This window comes from Carassius carassius, chromosome 8, assembly GCF_963082965.1.
Source record: "Carassius carassius chromosome 8, fCarCar2.1, whole genome shotgun sequence".
In the NCBI taxonomy this organism is placed as follows: domain Eukaryota; kingdom Metazoa; phylum Chordata; class Actinopteri; order Cypriniformes; family Cyprinidae; genus Carassius; species Carassius carassius.
The window spans coordinates 27712584-27727645 of NC_081762.1; the positions used below are offsets into that span (position 1 = coordinate 27712584).

The 15062-nt window shown below is 44.6% G+C and overlaps 1 protein-coding gene across 3 annotated transcripts in view; it reads right to left on the reverse strand.

The window, feature by feature from the left end:
- LOC132145676 (transcription factor HIVEP3-like) overlaps positions 1–15062 on the reverse strand; it is a 49600-nt gene that overhangs the window by 12554 nt on the left and 21984 nt on the right. For 2 of the 3 annotated variants that reach the window (XM_059556861.1, XM_059556859.1), the window contains exon 3: positions 295–4442. In XM_059556861.1, the coding sequence (XP_059412844.1) occupies positions 295–4134 (3840 nt within the window). In that variant the 5' untranslated portion in view covers positions 4135–4442. Of the gene's footprint in view, positions 1–294; positions 4443–7937; positions 8024–15062 lie in introns of those variants that run through there. The other variant, XM_059556860.1, reaches the window with a different exon arrangement.

The following is a 15062-nucleotide window of genomic DNA, read 5'->3' on the forward strand; positions in this document are numbered from 1 at the left end:
CTAATTGTGATATTTTTAAGAACATTTTTAATATTTTATGTTACTAAAACCCTCATACATTTTAAAATACTGAGCTAAGCAAACATAAGCCCCCAAGTTAATAAAGTCAATGTCAACTACCATATTAATCATTCTCCCTCAAGTTTTAAATGGCCAAGCAGTTTTGAGAAAATGGTAGCTGGTTAAATAACTAATGACCAGCTTGGAGCAGTTTGGAAACAGCAACCATGTTCCGAAACACAAGTGTAAGATTTTTCATGCATTGACTATAAATTCAAGAGTTGTTACATTTACCTCAGTCACGTTAGGCTTTTGGGAGTCAGGTGTTTCTTGTTTCCTGTCCAGCGAAGGTGACATGTCCGCCATGGTGTAGATGAGTCCTTCCTGTCTCTGCCTGCAGTGCAACAAGGCTAGCATGTCCTTGCTTGTCAGGCCAGGAGGGTATGGGTTGCGGGTACTTGTACTCCATGAGGAATAGACTGAGTTTTGTTGTTCACTCTGTATGGATGGATTGGGCTTAATATAGTTTAGATAGCACCAGCTAAAATTAAGGTTAGTGTTAAGAGTCGGAAATGAAGGTTCTTTTTGTTCTATAGGGAAGATGACACTTTGCTCACCAAGTCTTTCTTCCTTCTTGCATTCGATCAAAACTTTATTATTTCTACTTTCATTTTCCCAATTGTCCTCCTCCTCTTTCACTCGTTTTTGTTGTTGTTCACTTTCTGGGATGAGCTCCTCACCGCTCGTGGGGGACAGCACACGTTTGGTTGTGCCAGCACTTGCTGATTTGGATCCATCAGATATTGGTTGTTGGTGCATGATCTCAAGGTTTGAAACCCCTGGAACTGAACCGACTCCAGAGCAGCAAGGTTCCCAAGGCCTTGCGGTAAATGTTTGTGAAACTGTAGTGTAAATTGAGCCTGCATAATGAGGAAGGTGTGAATTGATACGGACTGGAATTATCTGAGCTGGTAAAGGTCTCATTGGTTCTGGGTTTGAAGTAACATCAAAACCAAGATTCTGATGGTGATAATGAGTGAGGTATGGTTGGTTGACCCTTGTATCAGAATTCACCAGTTCATTCTCTAGTGGAATTTCAAGCTTAAGGCCTGTCGACATTGAAGAATAGTGAGCTCTGGCAGCACCTGATGGACAAAGAAGACTTCCCACTGTTGTGGGCTGATCAGTGTGTATCATTGGGGTCAACTGCAATGCATTCTGCTGGGTATTCTCTGATAAAACATGCTGTAATTGCATGACCTGCTTCTCACCAAATGAGTGTACAGTATTGCTTAAAGTCACAAGATGGGTGGTGGTTTGACTGTAGGAGGTGCCTGGGCTATAGCTAGGCAATGTGTTATTCCTTAGAGTGGGAGAACTGGTGCTGATGGCTTTAGAAGGTTGGTCTTCCTCCTCAGGTTCCCTCACTGCACTATGCCTCATTAGAAGGCATTTCCGCCTTTCTTTCCATCCTGCAGTGGTTTGATCTGGAGACAAAATACTGTAGTCGAATGACCTACTGCGAGTTTCCATAATAAGGTTAGCATGTTGAGGTACATGGGGCGCCTGCTCAGATGCAGAGCGCCTCATTTCTCGGTGAGAATTTGTGGGAATTGTCAAAGTATGAGTGGCTCTTGATTTCCTAGTTGGCGTCGTGTCTGCATCACCTTTGCAAGTCTCTTCAAATGAAGTTGATCGACTGGAGGTATGAGACACACAACTGTCTTGACTTGGACTATGAGGCAGGGACATTGATTCAAAGCTTGAGTCCCCTGATGACTGGGCAGCTTCTGCGAGACGAAGACGTTTCTTTTTAGGTGGTAACTTTTCAATTGGAAGTTGGGCCAAAGTTGTACTTCTTTGGGGCCATTGGAACTCACTGACTTTTTCAATGTCCTTTATTTTTGGGACAGTTGGAAGGGGTGATGCTGCCACTGTGTTGGTGTTTGAATCTTCAGTGACCAAGATTTCTGGCACTTGGACATTGTGTTGGCGTACAAGTTTACGGAAAGATGGTTTACTTGCTTGCTGCTTTGATTGTGAGTAAGGAGAACAGTGAGAGACATCATGCGAGTGAGAGACCTCATCTGGTCCAGGGTTTTTTAAAGTACTATCATGTTTCTCAAATGAACTAGTATGCTGTATGACAGATATTGCTTTCAAAGCGCCGTCTGTACCATGTTCTTGAGTGGTCTCTTTAACAGGCTGTTCACATGATTGTTTAAAACCTTTCAGTGGTATATAAGAAGCAGAGGGTAAAGAAGGATCTTCAAGTTCAATACTCTCTTCTTTCCTTCTTTTTCTAAATGCAAAAGCACCAGGACGAGTTGTGTCTGTTCTTGTGGGTTCTTTCACTTGATAGACTTGACTTTCAGTTTGTTGAGAAATATGAACCGTACAGCAGTGCTGTTTGTGTGTTTGATATCTCTCCCAGTCAGAAAAAACTATACCACATGCATCACATTCAAATGTCTCTTGTTTTAGGCTTGGATGAGGCACTGTAGAAACAGATGGATGAAATGTTGAGCTGGAATACAGTTGTTCCTCCATGGTCATTTCAGCACCTATGGGCAATTCAATGGCAGGTTGCCGTCTTAGCATACCGTGACGCCGATTCTGAACTGGTTGCTGGTCGTCAAAGGATTGGCTAAGGCGAAGGCTATGAGAAGTTTCAGACAGATCACTAACACCTGCATCTGAGGGCATAGAGTGACTTCTTAGAAGAGGAGCAGTGGTGGTCGGGTCAGCTTGCTGGATAATAAGAGAATGGTGCTGAAATTTCTCACAAGGTACACCAAGAGTAATGGAACCACTGCATTTTGCACTCAGATCTATTTCTTTAGGACTGTAAAGAAAGGACTCTTTAGAAGAGGTTGGCTTCACTTCTGTGCTGCTTCTCCTAGAGAGTGAGAACCTTCTGGGTTTGACACTATCAATCTTACTGGTGTCTACCACAGCCTCATTGATGGTAATGAGTTTAGTTATGTGGTCGATAACTTGCTTTTTAGGCACAGTGAATGGAATTCTTTTCCCTTCTTGCCCAGCAGGATTGCCATGTTGTTCAGGAGCAGTCCTTTGTAAATGACCCAGACGACCAAACTTTCCAAGTATGACCTCTGCATAGCTTTTGGCACTTGTGTTTGGTGGACTATCTTGAGAGACTTCTGTGCTCTCAGATCGAGAGAAATAGCCAGACTCTGTGCTACCTTTGCTACTTAGACCAAACGATGAGGACGCTTCATCAGACGATCCTATAGGTGTTCGTCTTCCTCTGCTAAGTCTCATTGCAAGTCTCTTTTTAACTGCATGGGAGTCTTCTATACTTTGTAACTGTTCCTCAGAGCCCTTTTCTGTGACATTTGACTCTTCAATGGACATTCTTTGTTTTTCTAAAAAGGAAGATCGTTGTCTTTCTTCATCTGATTCTGTAAGTGGCTCCTCTGAACAACTTATACCTGGTCCCTCCGTTTCTGCAGTCAGACCAGCTTTCACCCTATGAGTGTGGGACTTTCTGTGTTTGTAAAGGTTACTTTTAGTCTTGAAGGAGAACCCACATGGTGCACAGGGGTAAGGTCTCTCTCCAGTGTGGGATCGAATATGTTTCTGAAGCACACTAGGCTTAGCACAAGCCCGACCACAGTATGAGCACACATACTTTCCGGGCTTTTGAGGTTTACGCTCACGTTTTTGTCTGGGTGTACCTTCCAGGGCCTCATCCGTGGAACAGGATGGTGTAGCTGATACTGCTGAGGAGGCAGCTCCAGATGGCATTTCACTAGGCTGCCTCATGTTAGTGTCAAGAAATTCAGAAGTTCTCGATGACATTTCATGTTTTACAGTTTCTGTCTCCTGAGCAGTTTTCCTCTGTATTCGGAGACGTTTTCTCTCAATATTAAGATTCTGTTGTTTTTGCTGTTGTGCATGTTGCTGCTCGGTGACAACCTTGTTCTGTTCATGATACTGTGGGACTGAATGTGGCTGGGGGCTTTCCACTGGAGTCTCATTCTGATTTTCTAAACATCCAGATTGCTCCCCTGTGGTCAACTGGCTATGCAAGGCCTCCATAAAATGAGATGAAAGCTTAAGGTACTGTTTATTCCAGACTGTATGAACAATCAATTCATTTATGTCCATTCAGAGCATCGCATAATTTTTTGTTCCATATAACATATGAATGGATTGTACAGTTTTGGGGCATTCTGTAAACATTATTGCTTGATGTGGGAAGAGCTTCTTCAAAGGAATAATATGAAACGCAAAATTCTTTACAATTATACAATTTTTTCAGGTTTTTTTTCAGTTAGGTGAAATTCTGCCTCTTCTGTTTCTTGTTCTTTCTTGTCCTTGGAAATCCATGGCAATTATGTTTTTCCATGAATGTTCTCAAGTTGCCTTATTCTGCAGATGCTTTATGATGATCCACTTTGATCCAGATTTGAATTCTGGGAAATATCAGAAGACAACAATGTTACAATTACTAATAAAATACAATGCACAACACACTCTATATTTTTGCTGCAAAACCTTCTGGCCACATCAACTTGGTACTAATGTACCAACACTTTTGACATTAAATCACAATGGCATAGCTGTCAACATTGAACATTGAAAATAAGGGAGATTTCCCGGAATCCATCCCCAAAATAAGGGATTTTTTTTTACACCATTCTTACCCACAAACATTAAAAAAAGCACTAATCATTAACAGTATAAAGAGTTTATAACTACACAATATATATTAAAGAATGACAGACCAATGGATATGTTAAAAGTTATTTATTTATGAACAAGGTAATATGAATAATAATTTAATATTAATATTAATAATTTTGTGCTGCGGAATATCGTTTTTCACTCCATGACCAACACTGAAATTACAACTACAAATTTTGCAGTAGGCATAATTTGGACCTACATGGCTGCTTGTCAGGTAGTGGAAGGTAGTCTCCCTTCCACTACTATATTATTTAAATATCGGCATAATGTCCTCGGTTTTGGTTGGTGATTAATCCGGTGATTTTGGCAGTCGGCGTCCTGATCCATCATCGCACATCACACTTATCTACTCTACTCTCAAAGTTCACTTTCTGCTTTTTCCCTCTTCCTTCCACCCGCCTGCAACTGTCTTCTTCTTCGATAGTAGCCTAAGCTACTGTATACTGCCACCTGCTTTACTGGAGGTCTAGCAGTCCAAGTGCAAGCCACTTAACAGACACAGATAGTTGCGTGTTCTGAGTTAACACAATCAGAGTGTAAAAATGGGATATTTTACTGGAAAATACTAAAACAGGAAGACAAATACGTGAGAAACCCGGAAAAAACGGTAGGGTTGACAGCTATGCAATGGATTGGTATAAACCTTCTTCCTGTTCAGTTGTAACAGTAGTTCACTCTGACTTAAAAGTAAACTGGTTAAAAAAATGGTTTCACTGGCCTTAAAATAACATTACAAGGTATTAGAGTTTCTATAGGTGTCTGTGTGTGTGTAAATAAAAGAGAAAAGGGGTCTAAGTAAAGAGTGAAGACGTCAGGCTTCTTTTCTTAAAAAAAGCACAATTTAAGACAGCACGGATGGTTGTGAAAATAAACTCTGACACTAATTTCGCTGGAAGGCAATAAGGAATTAGGCATCCCACTCACTGACCAGCTGGTATTGGCACCCACGCTTTGCTTTAGGGGGCGGTTAGGTGTGGAACCACAGGAGATCCTGCTGGTCCATATCAAAATCACTGCCAGCTATACATTCCAGCACAATTCTTGTGTGAATCCAACTCCAAGAGTTCACAGACTTCCATTTATAGTGAAAACAGAGCATACTGGTGAGTGTATTATTAAAGAATGCTGCAGTGTATGTACATATTATTATACAGAGTGTAGAGAATCTGACATTCAGTTAGCCAAAATAAATTATTCTTGGAAAATTAACCGATAACCATTGAAGCTCTAAACAAATCTTTTTGTTTTAATGAAAAGGTTTGAAAAGCTCAACCCAAAATGGTTGAAACAATAAGACATGAACCTCAGTTTTAACCAAAATAAGATAGAACTGCCAGGGTTGTATTCACATATCATTCTTTGGCTCACGGTTTGTTGGGTTTGTTGAGGATATGTAGGTCGGACGGATAGTGTAGGAGGCCTAAAACATGGTGGTTGTCTGGACTTGGATGTGAGTCAAGCAACCATTCATCGCTCTAGAACCACCTGTTCTGTCCTCCCACTCAAAAACACTGGCAACCTTGAATCACAGACTGCAGTGGCACATCATAATGACTCATTTTAGCTTAAACACAGTTCTATAACCATTCCAAAATTCTGTATTCAAACTACACACACTGCTTCTACAGAGAGGCCCAATCTGTCTTCTCTGAACTGCTTTTCCAAACATGTTCTTGATTAGGAGTTAGAATTTAACTCGAAAAACTCAAGGTCTTTTGAGGTAAACTCATAAAATCTCTGCAGGTAATCAACTCAAGTCATTATGATATCCTAGATTACAGAAAAAATGTGCATTTAAAGGGATCAGGCCAGCAACTGGGAAGAACCATAGGCACTGATTTGTACCCACTTGATGAGAACACGAAAACAGCAAATATGTGTCAAACAGAATCATCACGCTGCACTGTGAATTATCACTGGGCACCTGTGAGCATTTGAAAATATTTTATAACGAGGTCAGTGACGAGTCTTACCAAACCACAGCGTAACCCTGCCAGGCTGAGATGGTTAGAATCTGGGAACAAAGCTTTGTCCACTCCGTCAAAACCACAAACATGCGAAACATAAGCTTTACACTGTACTTAACCAAATCTAAAATATGTCGTTTAATACGTTTAAGAAAGCTCGCCAATTTTCCTTCTCGCTCACTAATGGGCACCCAGTGGTGGTTCCTATGGCAACGGCCCTAAACCATGCAATGGCAGATGGAAGCAAAGCTGGAGGGCTAAATTTATCTCCCAGCATCCTCCCTGACTACAGAGTGAGAGCCTGACAAGCCAAGGAGATGTCCCCCTCCCCATCTCTCCAAATACGCTTATCTCTCCAGACAGGAGCGGATGGACAAGGAAAAACAATATCAGAATCTGGTATTTATTTTCATTGTTTCATTAAAAAACTAAATCAAATGAAATTTTAAATCAAATTACATATTTTCAAATTCAGTTTTAAAAGAGGAATACAAAAGAAAAATAAATTGATCCAAAGTAGCTAACTATAAGATCAAGACAAATAAAAAGCGCATATTTGAACCATACTGGAACAATTCTGAAATCTCAGAGTAACAAATGCTCTGTCTGCATTTACTGCATGGTCATAATGAAATCTCTCATAGAACTTCACATTACATAAACATTACTCATGCAGACAGGGATAAACAACACAAAGCATCTCAGCTCTCTGTTGATGCACTAAAACCCTGTGTCAGGCATTGCAGATAATTAGTCTTTTGCCTTTACTATACCTATGTCTCTTCCGTACACATTCGCAAACCATCAACCAGATCCCAGTGACTTCAACTACACTGTTGTATCTATCTCCCGGGATTTAAATTTCCCCTCCATCCAGTGAAAGAGCCCTGGGCAACCGCCGGCATCCATCCGCCCCGAGTCTCATTCATACAGCAGCAGCGTAGAAGAGGACACATACACAGTAAAGTCAGTCCATTCATCCTCTCTTTGCATGCCTTCTGTACTGGAAGCCATTTGAAACACACACACATACGGTACACTACGGGTAGCATGCAGCCTGACTGACTCAATGTCAGTTGGTACACACTGTACAGCCAAACATAAATAACTCTTACTATTCAGCGTAACACATTACACAAACAACACAGACTAATGCTAAGAAGAGCAGCATGATCCTGTGAGCCCTGCAGAAGGGGACATGTGTGAAATCTGGTAATCGAGCAGATTAGTCTAGTAATCATCAATGTCTTTTACCTGGTAGCTGCAGGTCTCCTCTTCAGCTCTGCCAATGTGTGAGAGCAGTCAGGCTTTGATTTAAGGCTGAGAGTGTGTGAGTCATAGCAAGAGAGAGAGAGGCAGAATGTATGAATGAGCTATCGTAGTCTAGCGCGCTAACCGTGAGGCGAAGGGGAGGTGAGATTATGCGTCGTTTTTTCAAAGTGTGGGAGGCAAAGATGCCACTTATTATTGCCAAAATGTGTCATATTTTCAGGGAGGAGGGGGAAATCAAATTTTACCATTCTGAACACATCACATGCATGTTCTTATTGAGAACTATTCATTGATACATTTTCAGAAATGCTTGCTGCCTCATAAATGGACAGTTTCTGTTGACATCATATAGACCGTGCAAGCTATTAGGCTTTTTATTTTTTTTATTTTATTTTTTTGCAATCTTGCATTAAGGTTTGATATCATTCTAGTAATGACCATCCAGTCAATTGCAAAGGGAATACAGACAAAATGAAGTCTCTTCTACATTATTTTCTTATTGAATATTTTTTTTTGCTTGGAAATACATTGCATCATGTGAGTAGAACGGATGGCAATTCACTGTAGTGAGCTGTAATGGAATGAAAGATCAAGTCTGTCGAATACGCATATATGCATATCTTGTTTATTAAAGTGTTTAATGTTCTATATACAAAACAATAAAAAATTTCTTTCTCTTTTTTTCATTTAGATAATTGTTGATCATGAATGAACAATGATGTGTGATATTTTACACAAAATGTGTGCTTAAATCTATTGTATTTTAGTTTGCAACTACACGTGCACTTGTAGAGTACTTCATAACTTAAAAGTATATTTAAAAACTACTTGCAGATAATAAATCAAATAAATAAATGCCACTTAAACTTTTTTTAAAAAGTGGCCTTTTTTGTAATACTGTCAAATTCAAAGTTTTAATTTAAAATACCTCTCAGAGTCTAACTGTGTTTCCCAACTGAAAGGTTATGTGGTCTAATGCACATTTGGTGTCTGTTGACACATATTTTAGAAGCATTTAGTAGGATTCCCTCATTCACTCCAGACAGAACTGGACATTTCTAGTTATTTTGTAAAGCTGTTGTTTTCTTTTTTTTCAATGTGGAGAGAGTGAGGGAAAATACTTTTAAGTACCCTTTCCCATTCAGCTTTCTGCTGTACCCATCAGTCCTGAATCTGCACAAGATGGAAAGAATCAGGCCGCAGGTGGAAAAAGGGGGTCCAGTTAGAAAGTGGCTCTGGAGAACTTCCACATGAAACTGCCCAAACTCGATAAAAAACCTCTGCTCCAGCTGAAATAAGACCAAAAACTCTGACATCACCACAGTTTTCTGTTTCTTTCCATTCATATAGTTTGAAGGAAGCTGAAGCACAGAGTGCAGTAAGCTGGCGGGTGAGAGAAAGTGCAAGCTGGACGGACGTCCATGCTGAGAAGACCAGTTTAGACGAGAATGAGTTTCAAAGGTGGTTTAGGGTGTTTTGGTAATTGTCTTGGTGTCTTCTAAATTATTTTTGTGTCTTTGAATGCATGCACTTGCAATGCAAACATGTTGATTTGAATTGACAGGTTTGAGTCAATTATAAAAGCTAAACTTTTTCATACTGAAAATTTGTTTCAATGAATTGATAAAGGAAGTGAGAAATAAAATTATGCAAATGGAAAGCGTGTTCCTGTTTTATTTATGGTTAGAAAAACAATGATCTTATAAAGGCAAAAATAAAGGAAAAGCAAAAGTTCTAACAATGGTTTAAGGTCTTCCCATAAGTATCTTTAGCCAGCTATGGTCTATGGCCGAGCCTTTCAGCTTTCTGGAAAGAGTGTCATCAAGACAGCCTTTTGACGTGAGTGTTGGTTACGGCGCGTCAGCAGGGGTTTCCAGTGCTGCTGCTTTGATTTCAGCATGCTGTAGCTTCATATTCTGTGGTCACGCTGCAACTCCTCCTGGGCGCTTTAACACTTTGGTGTTTATTCACAAAAAGAGCAACTAAAAGAGCTCCATGAGTGATGGGGCGTCTTTTTAAAGATGTCTTTCCACTCGTGCGTTTCTGGATGTGGTCGCTTCCTGGCTCCATCTGATGGTCACAATCACTGCATCTCGTGCCTGGGCCTCGAGCATGCTGAGGCAGCGTTCGTGGATGAGTCGATCGGCGGGGACCATCGCGATATTGCGATCAAGGCTCCTCTTCACCAAATGAGGAGTCGCCCTCCCCATGCCCCGTTCGGGTTCCTCCTTCAAGAGAAGGACTAGTTAGGCTTATGGCCAGGGTGATCTGAAGATTACAGAGAGAGGTTCCCCGCCGAGCGAGTCTCCATGGCCCCCTCACTCCTCCAGCGCATCCTGCCCTTTGGTGTACCACGATGCGGATGCTGGTGCCTCGGACCAGCACTTCATCCAGCCCACCAGCAGATGACCTGATGTCGATCACTGCATTGGGGGACAAGCTAGGCTCTGGAGATGAGGAAATAGGCTGTGTTGCCTCCTTCTGGGAGAGTGGCGTTGCCTGAGTCAGTCCAGAGCTGACTGCTATACTTGCCTGGGCTGCCAAGAGCATAGGGTTGCCATGGAAGGCCCCTTCCTCCCCTGAACGATCAAGGCTGGACGATTGGTTCTTGGGGGTGCCGCACGATTGTCGGCAGCCACCTCCGGTTCCATTCTTCCCGGAAGTGCCTCGATGGCGGGGGGCTATGGGGTATGTGGAGATCCCCCCAGTTGAGCGCGCTATTGCGATGCAGCTTTGCACATAGAGCGCTGCCGCCTAGCGGGGTAATCCACGCCAGGGCCTGTAAATTGTCGTCTGCACTGACGGCCAAGGCTGACGGAGCTGCTGGACAGGCCACCTCTGCCCTGCATGCCATGGCCCTCCTGCAGGTTTACCAGGCCAAGGAGTTAAAGCAGCTGCAGTTAAAGCAGCTGCAGTTAAAGGAGCTGCGCACCGCGATGGACCTTGCCCTACGGGCAACAAAAGTCACAGCGTGGTCCCTGGGTCAGACAATGTCTGCGTTAGTGGTCCGGGAATGCCACCTTTGGCTTACCCTGGCAGATATGAGGGAGTCCGACAAGCACCGCTTCTTGGACCCTCTGATCTCCCAGGCTGGCCTCTTCAGCGCTGCGGTGGAGAGCTTCGCTCAACAGTTCTCCGCCACACAAAAGCAGACGGAGGCAATCAGACACATCCTTCCCCGGCGGCCTGCTACTGCCGTCACCCAGCTGCTGGCCGCAGCCCTTCCATCTGCTCATCACCGCGGGTTCCCTCCTGTTGCCTCCACCTCCGCTCCAGCCTCAGCAGCAGCCTTCATGGCCATGGTGTGAAGATGGCACCAGGAAAGTGGTGCAGCCCGTCTCTGCCCCTACCCAGCCCGTAAAGTGCCAGGGCAAGCGGCGCCCCAGAGATGGGCGACCTGGGTACTCAGGATCCTGCTCTTCAGGAGATGGTGAGGGCACCGCTCCTTCTTCCGGAGGAGGGCCGGGTGGAGAATCTTTTGTTTCCTTTTTGTTCTGTTCTGCCACTGGCTCCCCAGCCAGTGGTACCCAAACATTCAATAAAAGAGCAGTTTCTTGTTTTTCTCTGGGTCTCAAGAGGGCCAGGATGGAGGTACACGAGGCGCAGCCTCTACACTCCCATCCCCCTCTCCTTTCACCAGCGGGCAGCAGGGCCCAGTTCGAGGATGCTCCACCTTCTCACACGTCCCCTGCCCAATCCCAGAGCCAGGTAAGAGTCGCACCACTCACTCAGACCCCACTCTGGGATGCTGTGCCTTCCGGGTTGGGTCCCTGTGCTCCGCCTCGCTGCCCCACCGCGGGTACATCGGTGGTTCACCTTGTTCAGTCTCTGGGGGCCTGGCTAGCACCCCTTCTCGCTGGCTCACGAGAACAGTCAGACCCGGCTATGCGATTCAGTTCGCCCAGCGTCCTCCCAAGTTCAGGGGCATACGGTTCACCTCTGTGCTGGACAAAGATGCTCCCGTCTTGCGAGCGGAAATCACCGTCCTACTGGCAAAGGACACAATAGAGCCGGTCCCTCCAGCCGATATGAAGTCAGGGTTTTACAGCCCATACTTCATTGTACCCAAGAAAGGCGGTGGGTTACAGGCCAATCCTGGACCTGTGCGTTCTGAACTGGGCCCTTCACAAGCTCCAGTTCAGGAGGTTAACACAGAAATGTATCTTTCAATGCGTTAGTCCACGAGATTGGTTCACAGCAATTGACCTGAAGGAAGCTTAATTTCATTTCTCGATTCTTCGCATTCGAGGGGCGGGCATATCAGTACAAGGTCCTCTCCTTCAGGCTGTCCCTGTCGCCTCGTGTCTTCACCAAGGTCGTGGGTGTGGTGCCGATGTGGTGTGGTGTGGTTCCCACACGGGTGCCGATGGAACGGGCATGCTGCATCAGGCACCTGGACAGGGCCTCACCTGCAGTGGCATATCAATTGCCTCAAGTTGCTGGCAGTATGGCTTGCTTTGCACCGCTTCAGATTGAGGCTACGCAACAAGCACATACTGGTCCATACGGACAACACTGCGACCATTGCATACATCAACCACCAGGGCGGTCTACGCTCCTGCCGCATGTTGCAACTCGCTCGCCATCTCCTCAATTGGAGTCAGAAGTATCTGAGGTCGCCTTGTGCTGTTCACAGGCGAGCTCAATCGTGCAGCTGACGAGCTCTCACGACAGCCCGCCCTTCCGGGAGAATGGCAACTCCACCCCGAGACAGTCCAACTGATCTAGAGACACTTCGGGGACGCTCAGGTAGACCTGTTTGCCTCTTTGGACATGTCCCACTGCCAGCTGTTCTACTCCCTGTCCGAGTACATTTCCTCCAGTGAGCCTTCTCGCACAGACGCTGTGCAAGGTCAGGGAGGAAGAGGAGCAGGTCCTCTTAGTAGCGCCATATTGGCCCAGTCGGACTTGGTTCCCAGAACTGATGCTCCTCGCAATTGCCCCTCCTTGGTGTATTCCTCTGAGGAAGGATCTCCTTTCTCAGAAAGGGGGCACACTGTGGCACCCACACCCAGACCTGTGGAATCTCCATGTATGGTCTCTGGACGGGACGCGGAGGTTCTAGGTGGTTTACTTCAGTAGTAGTAAACACCATCACTTCAGCTAGAGCCCCCTCCGAGAGGCACGCCTACGCGCTGAAGTGGAACCAGTTCATCGATTGGTGTTCTTCCGCTGGGAAGACCCCCATAGAATGCTCGATCGCGGTTGCGCTCTCTTTTCCGCGAGAGGGGCTGGAGCGAAGGCTGTCTCCCACCACCCTTAAAAGTATATCTTGCCGTTATTGCCACACATCACAGTGCAGTAGACGACAAGTCCGTTGGGAAGCAAAACCTGGTCATCAGGTTCCTTAGGGGGGCAAGGAGGCTAAACCCTCTGCACCCTCACCTGGTACCCTCTTGACCGGCTCAGTGTCAATCACGCTTGCTGTGTCATTCCCCTCTACGGACCGGATACTTGTGCTTAAGTTTGTTCTCAGTTCAGTTTCCCTCTTGGTAAACCCTGTTGAAGTTCCTCCCATACTCTCGGCAGTCAAGCGTGGCGGAGCACCAGATGCCAGGCCCAGCACTTGTGTGTATGCACACGGTCAGCCCTTGTGCTGGGCTAGGTGCCCGTGTGTAGTGATTCCCCCTTTGGGTGATCCCACATGTGTATTCTTCCATGGTACGGCTTCCCTCACGGTAAGCCCGTGTCTTTCCCTGGCAGAGATTCTCTGCAGTCTCTGCTGCATAGTGATCTCACCCCAGGTGGCTGAGTCTACCACAGGGACTTCCAAATGTAGCACTGCCCTATGGCCAGTCCATGTGTGTAGTTTCCACGTTACCTCCCATGTGCAGGAAGTGGTTCCGTAGCGTTACCCTACTTGGGTATACTTTCCCAGTGTTATCCAATTCCTACTCTATGGAACAGCAGTGGCGGGTACCTCTGCCTAAGCCCTGTCCTATCTTCCATCCCAACTGGTGTTGGGGGACTTGCCGGCTTTTGCAGGGTACTGGAGGGTGTCAACAATAGTGGAGTTTTCCATATGGATCCCAATTCGTCAGTCACTGACGTAACGTTGAATGTGACCAACTGAAAAGGAACGTCTCGGTTACGTATGTCCCTGAAGGAGGGAACGCTGTACGGCAGAGGCACACCGTCTCAGCTCCTCAGTGAAAAACTGAATGTGCGACTGCTCGCACTCTCCTTATATACCCACACTGCAGGGTGGGGTACATGATGCAAATCTTGCACACCAACATTCATTGGCTTGTTTTGTTAACACTCGAAGGCGATTCATCGCTCTAGCGAAATCCCAATTCGTCAGTCACTGAGGTAATGTCACATACATAACCGAGACGTTTCTTGTTATTATGACGTGGATTTTAAATAGATTTCGCTTTTAGGCACAATAACCAAACATTCTAAAATAATGCACTATACTATGGTAGTTAAGCAGCCAGTTACATTGTTGCACAAGAAATGACCCCTGGTCAGTTAGGGCTGTCACAACAATACTTATAGAATACAGAGGCAGAAAATGAGCCCTTCTGCCTCTGAGGCAGTGATAAAACAGACACGTGTCTGTCCCTTGCTGCCAGAGCCAGAGCAGACAAGACTGTGTATTTACTTTGCAGAAATCTTAGACATAACAAACATTTAACTCAAAGTAATCAGTCAAAAAAATATGAATAAAATTTGTGTAATACAGCTATGACAAAGGATGACCTACTTGCAACTATAATCTCCTATGTGGAAAAGCAAATCTAAAAAGAAAAGCCAAATTATCACACTGTTCGAGAATATAAAACATCCACATTATGTGATTCTCTAATGTAGAATTGCCTAAGTGTGTGTTACTATAGTGTTTACTTTCAAGTCAACACTGCTGTTCAGGGTACTTGCTTTGGAATATAACAACAACATTGGCAGTAAGTATTTAGTAAAGTCATGGGTCTATGTAATTGTCCTGAAAAACTCTTACCTTTTTCACTGAAATAATGCTGGTTCTTTTGCCAGAGGTGAAATTAAAGTGGGAGAACTACAAACTACTCTGAATAATGATATAACTTACTACTGTATGGTACTACAAACAAACACAGCAAATTATAGTCTTAGTTTACTCTTAAT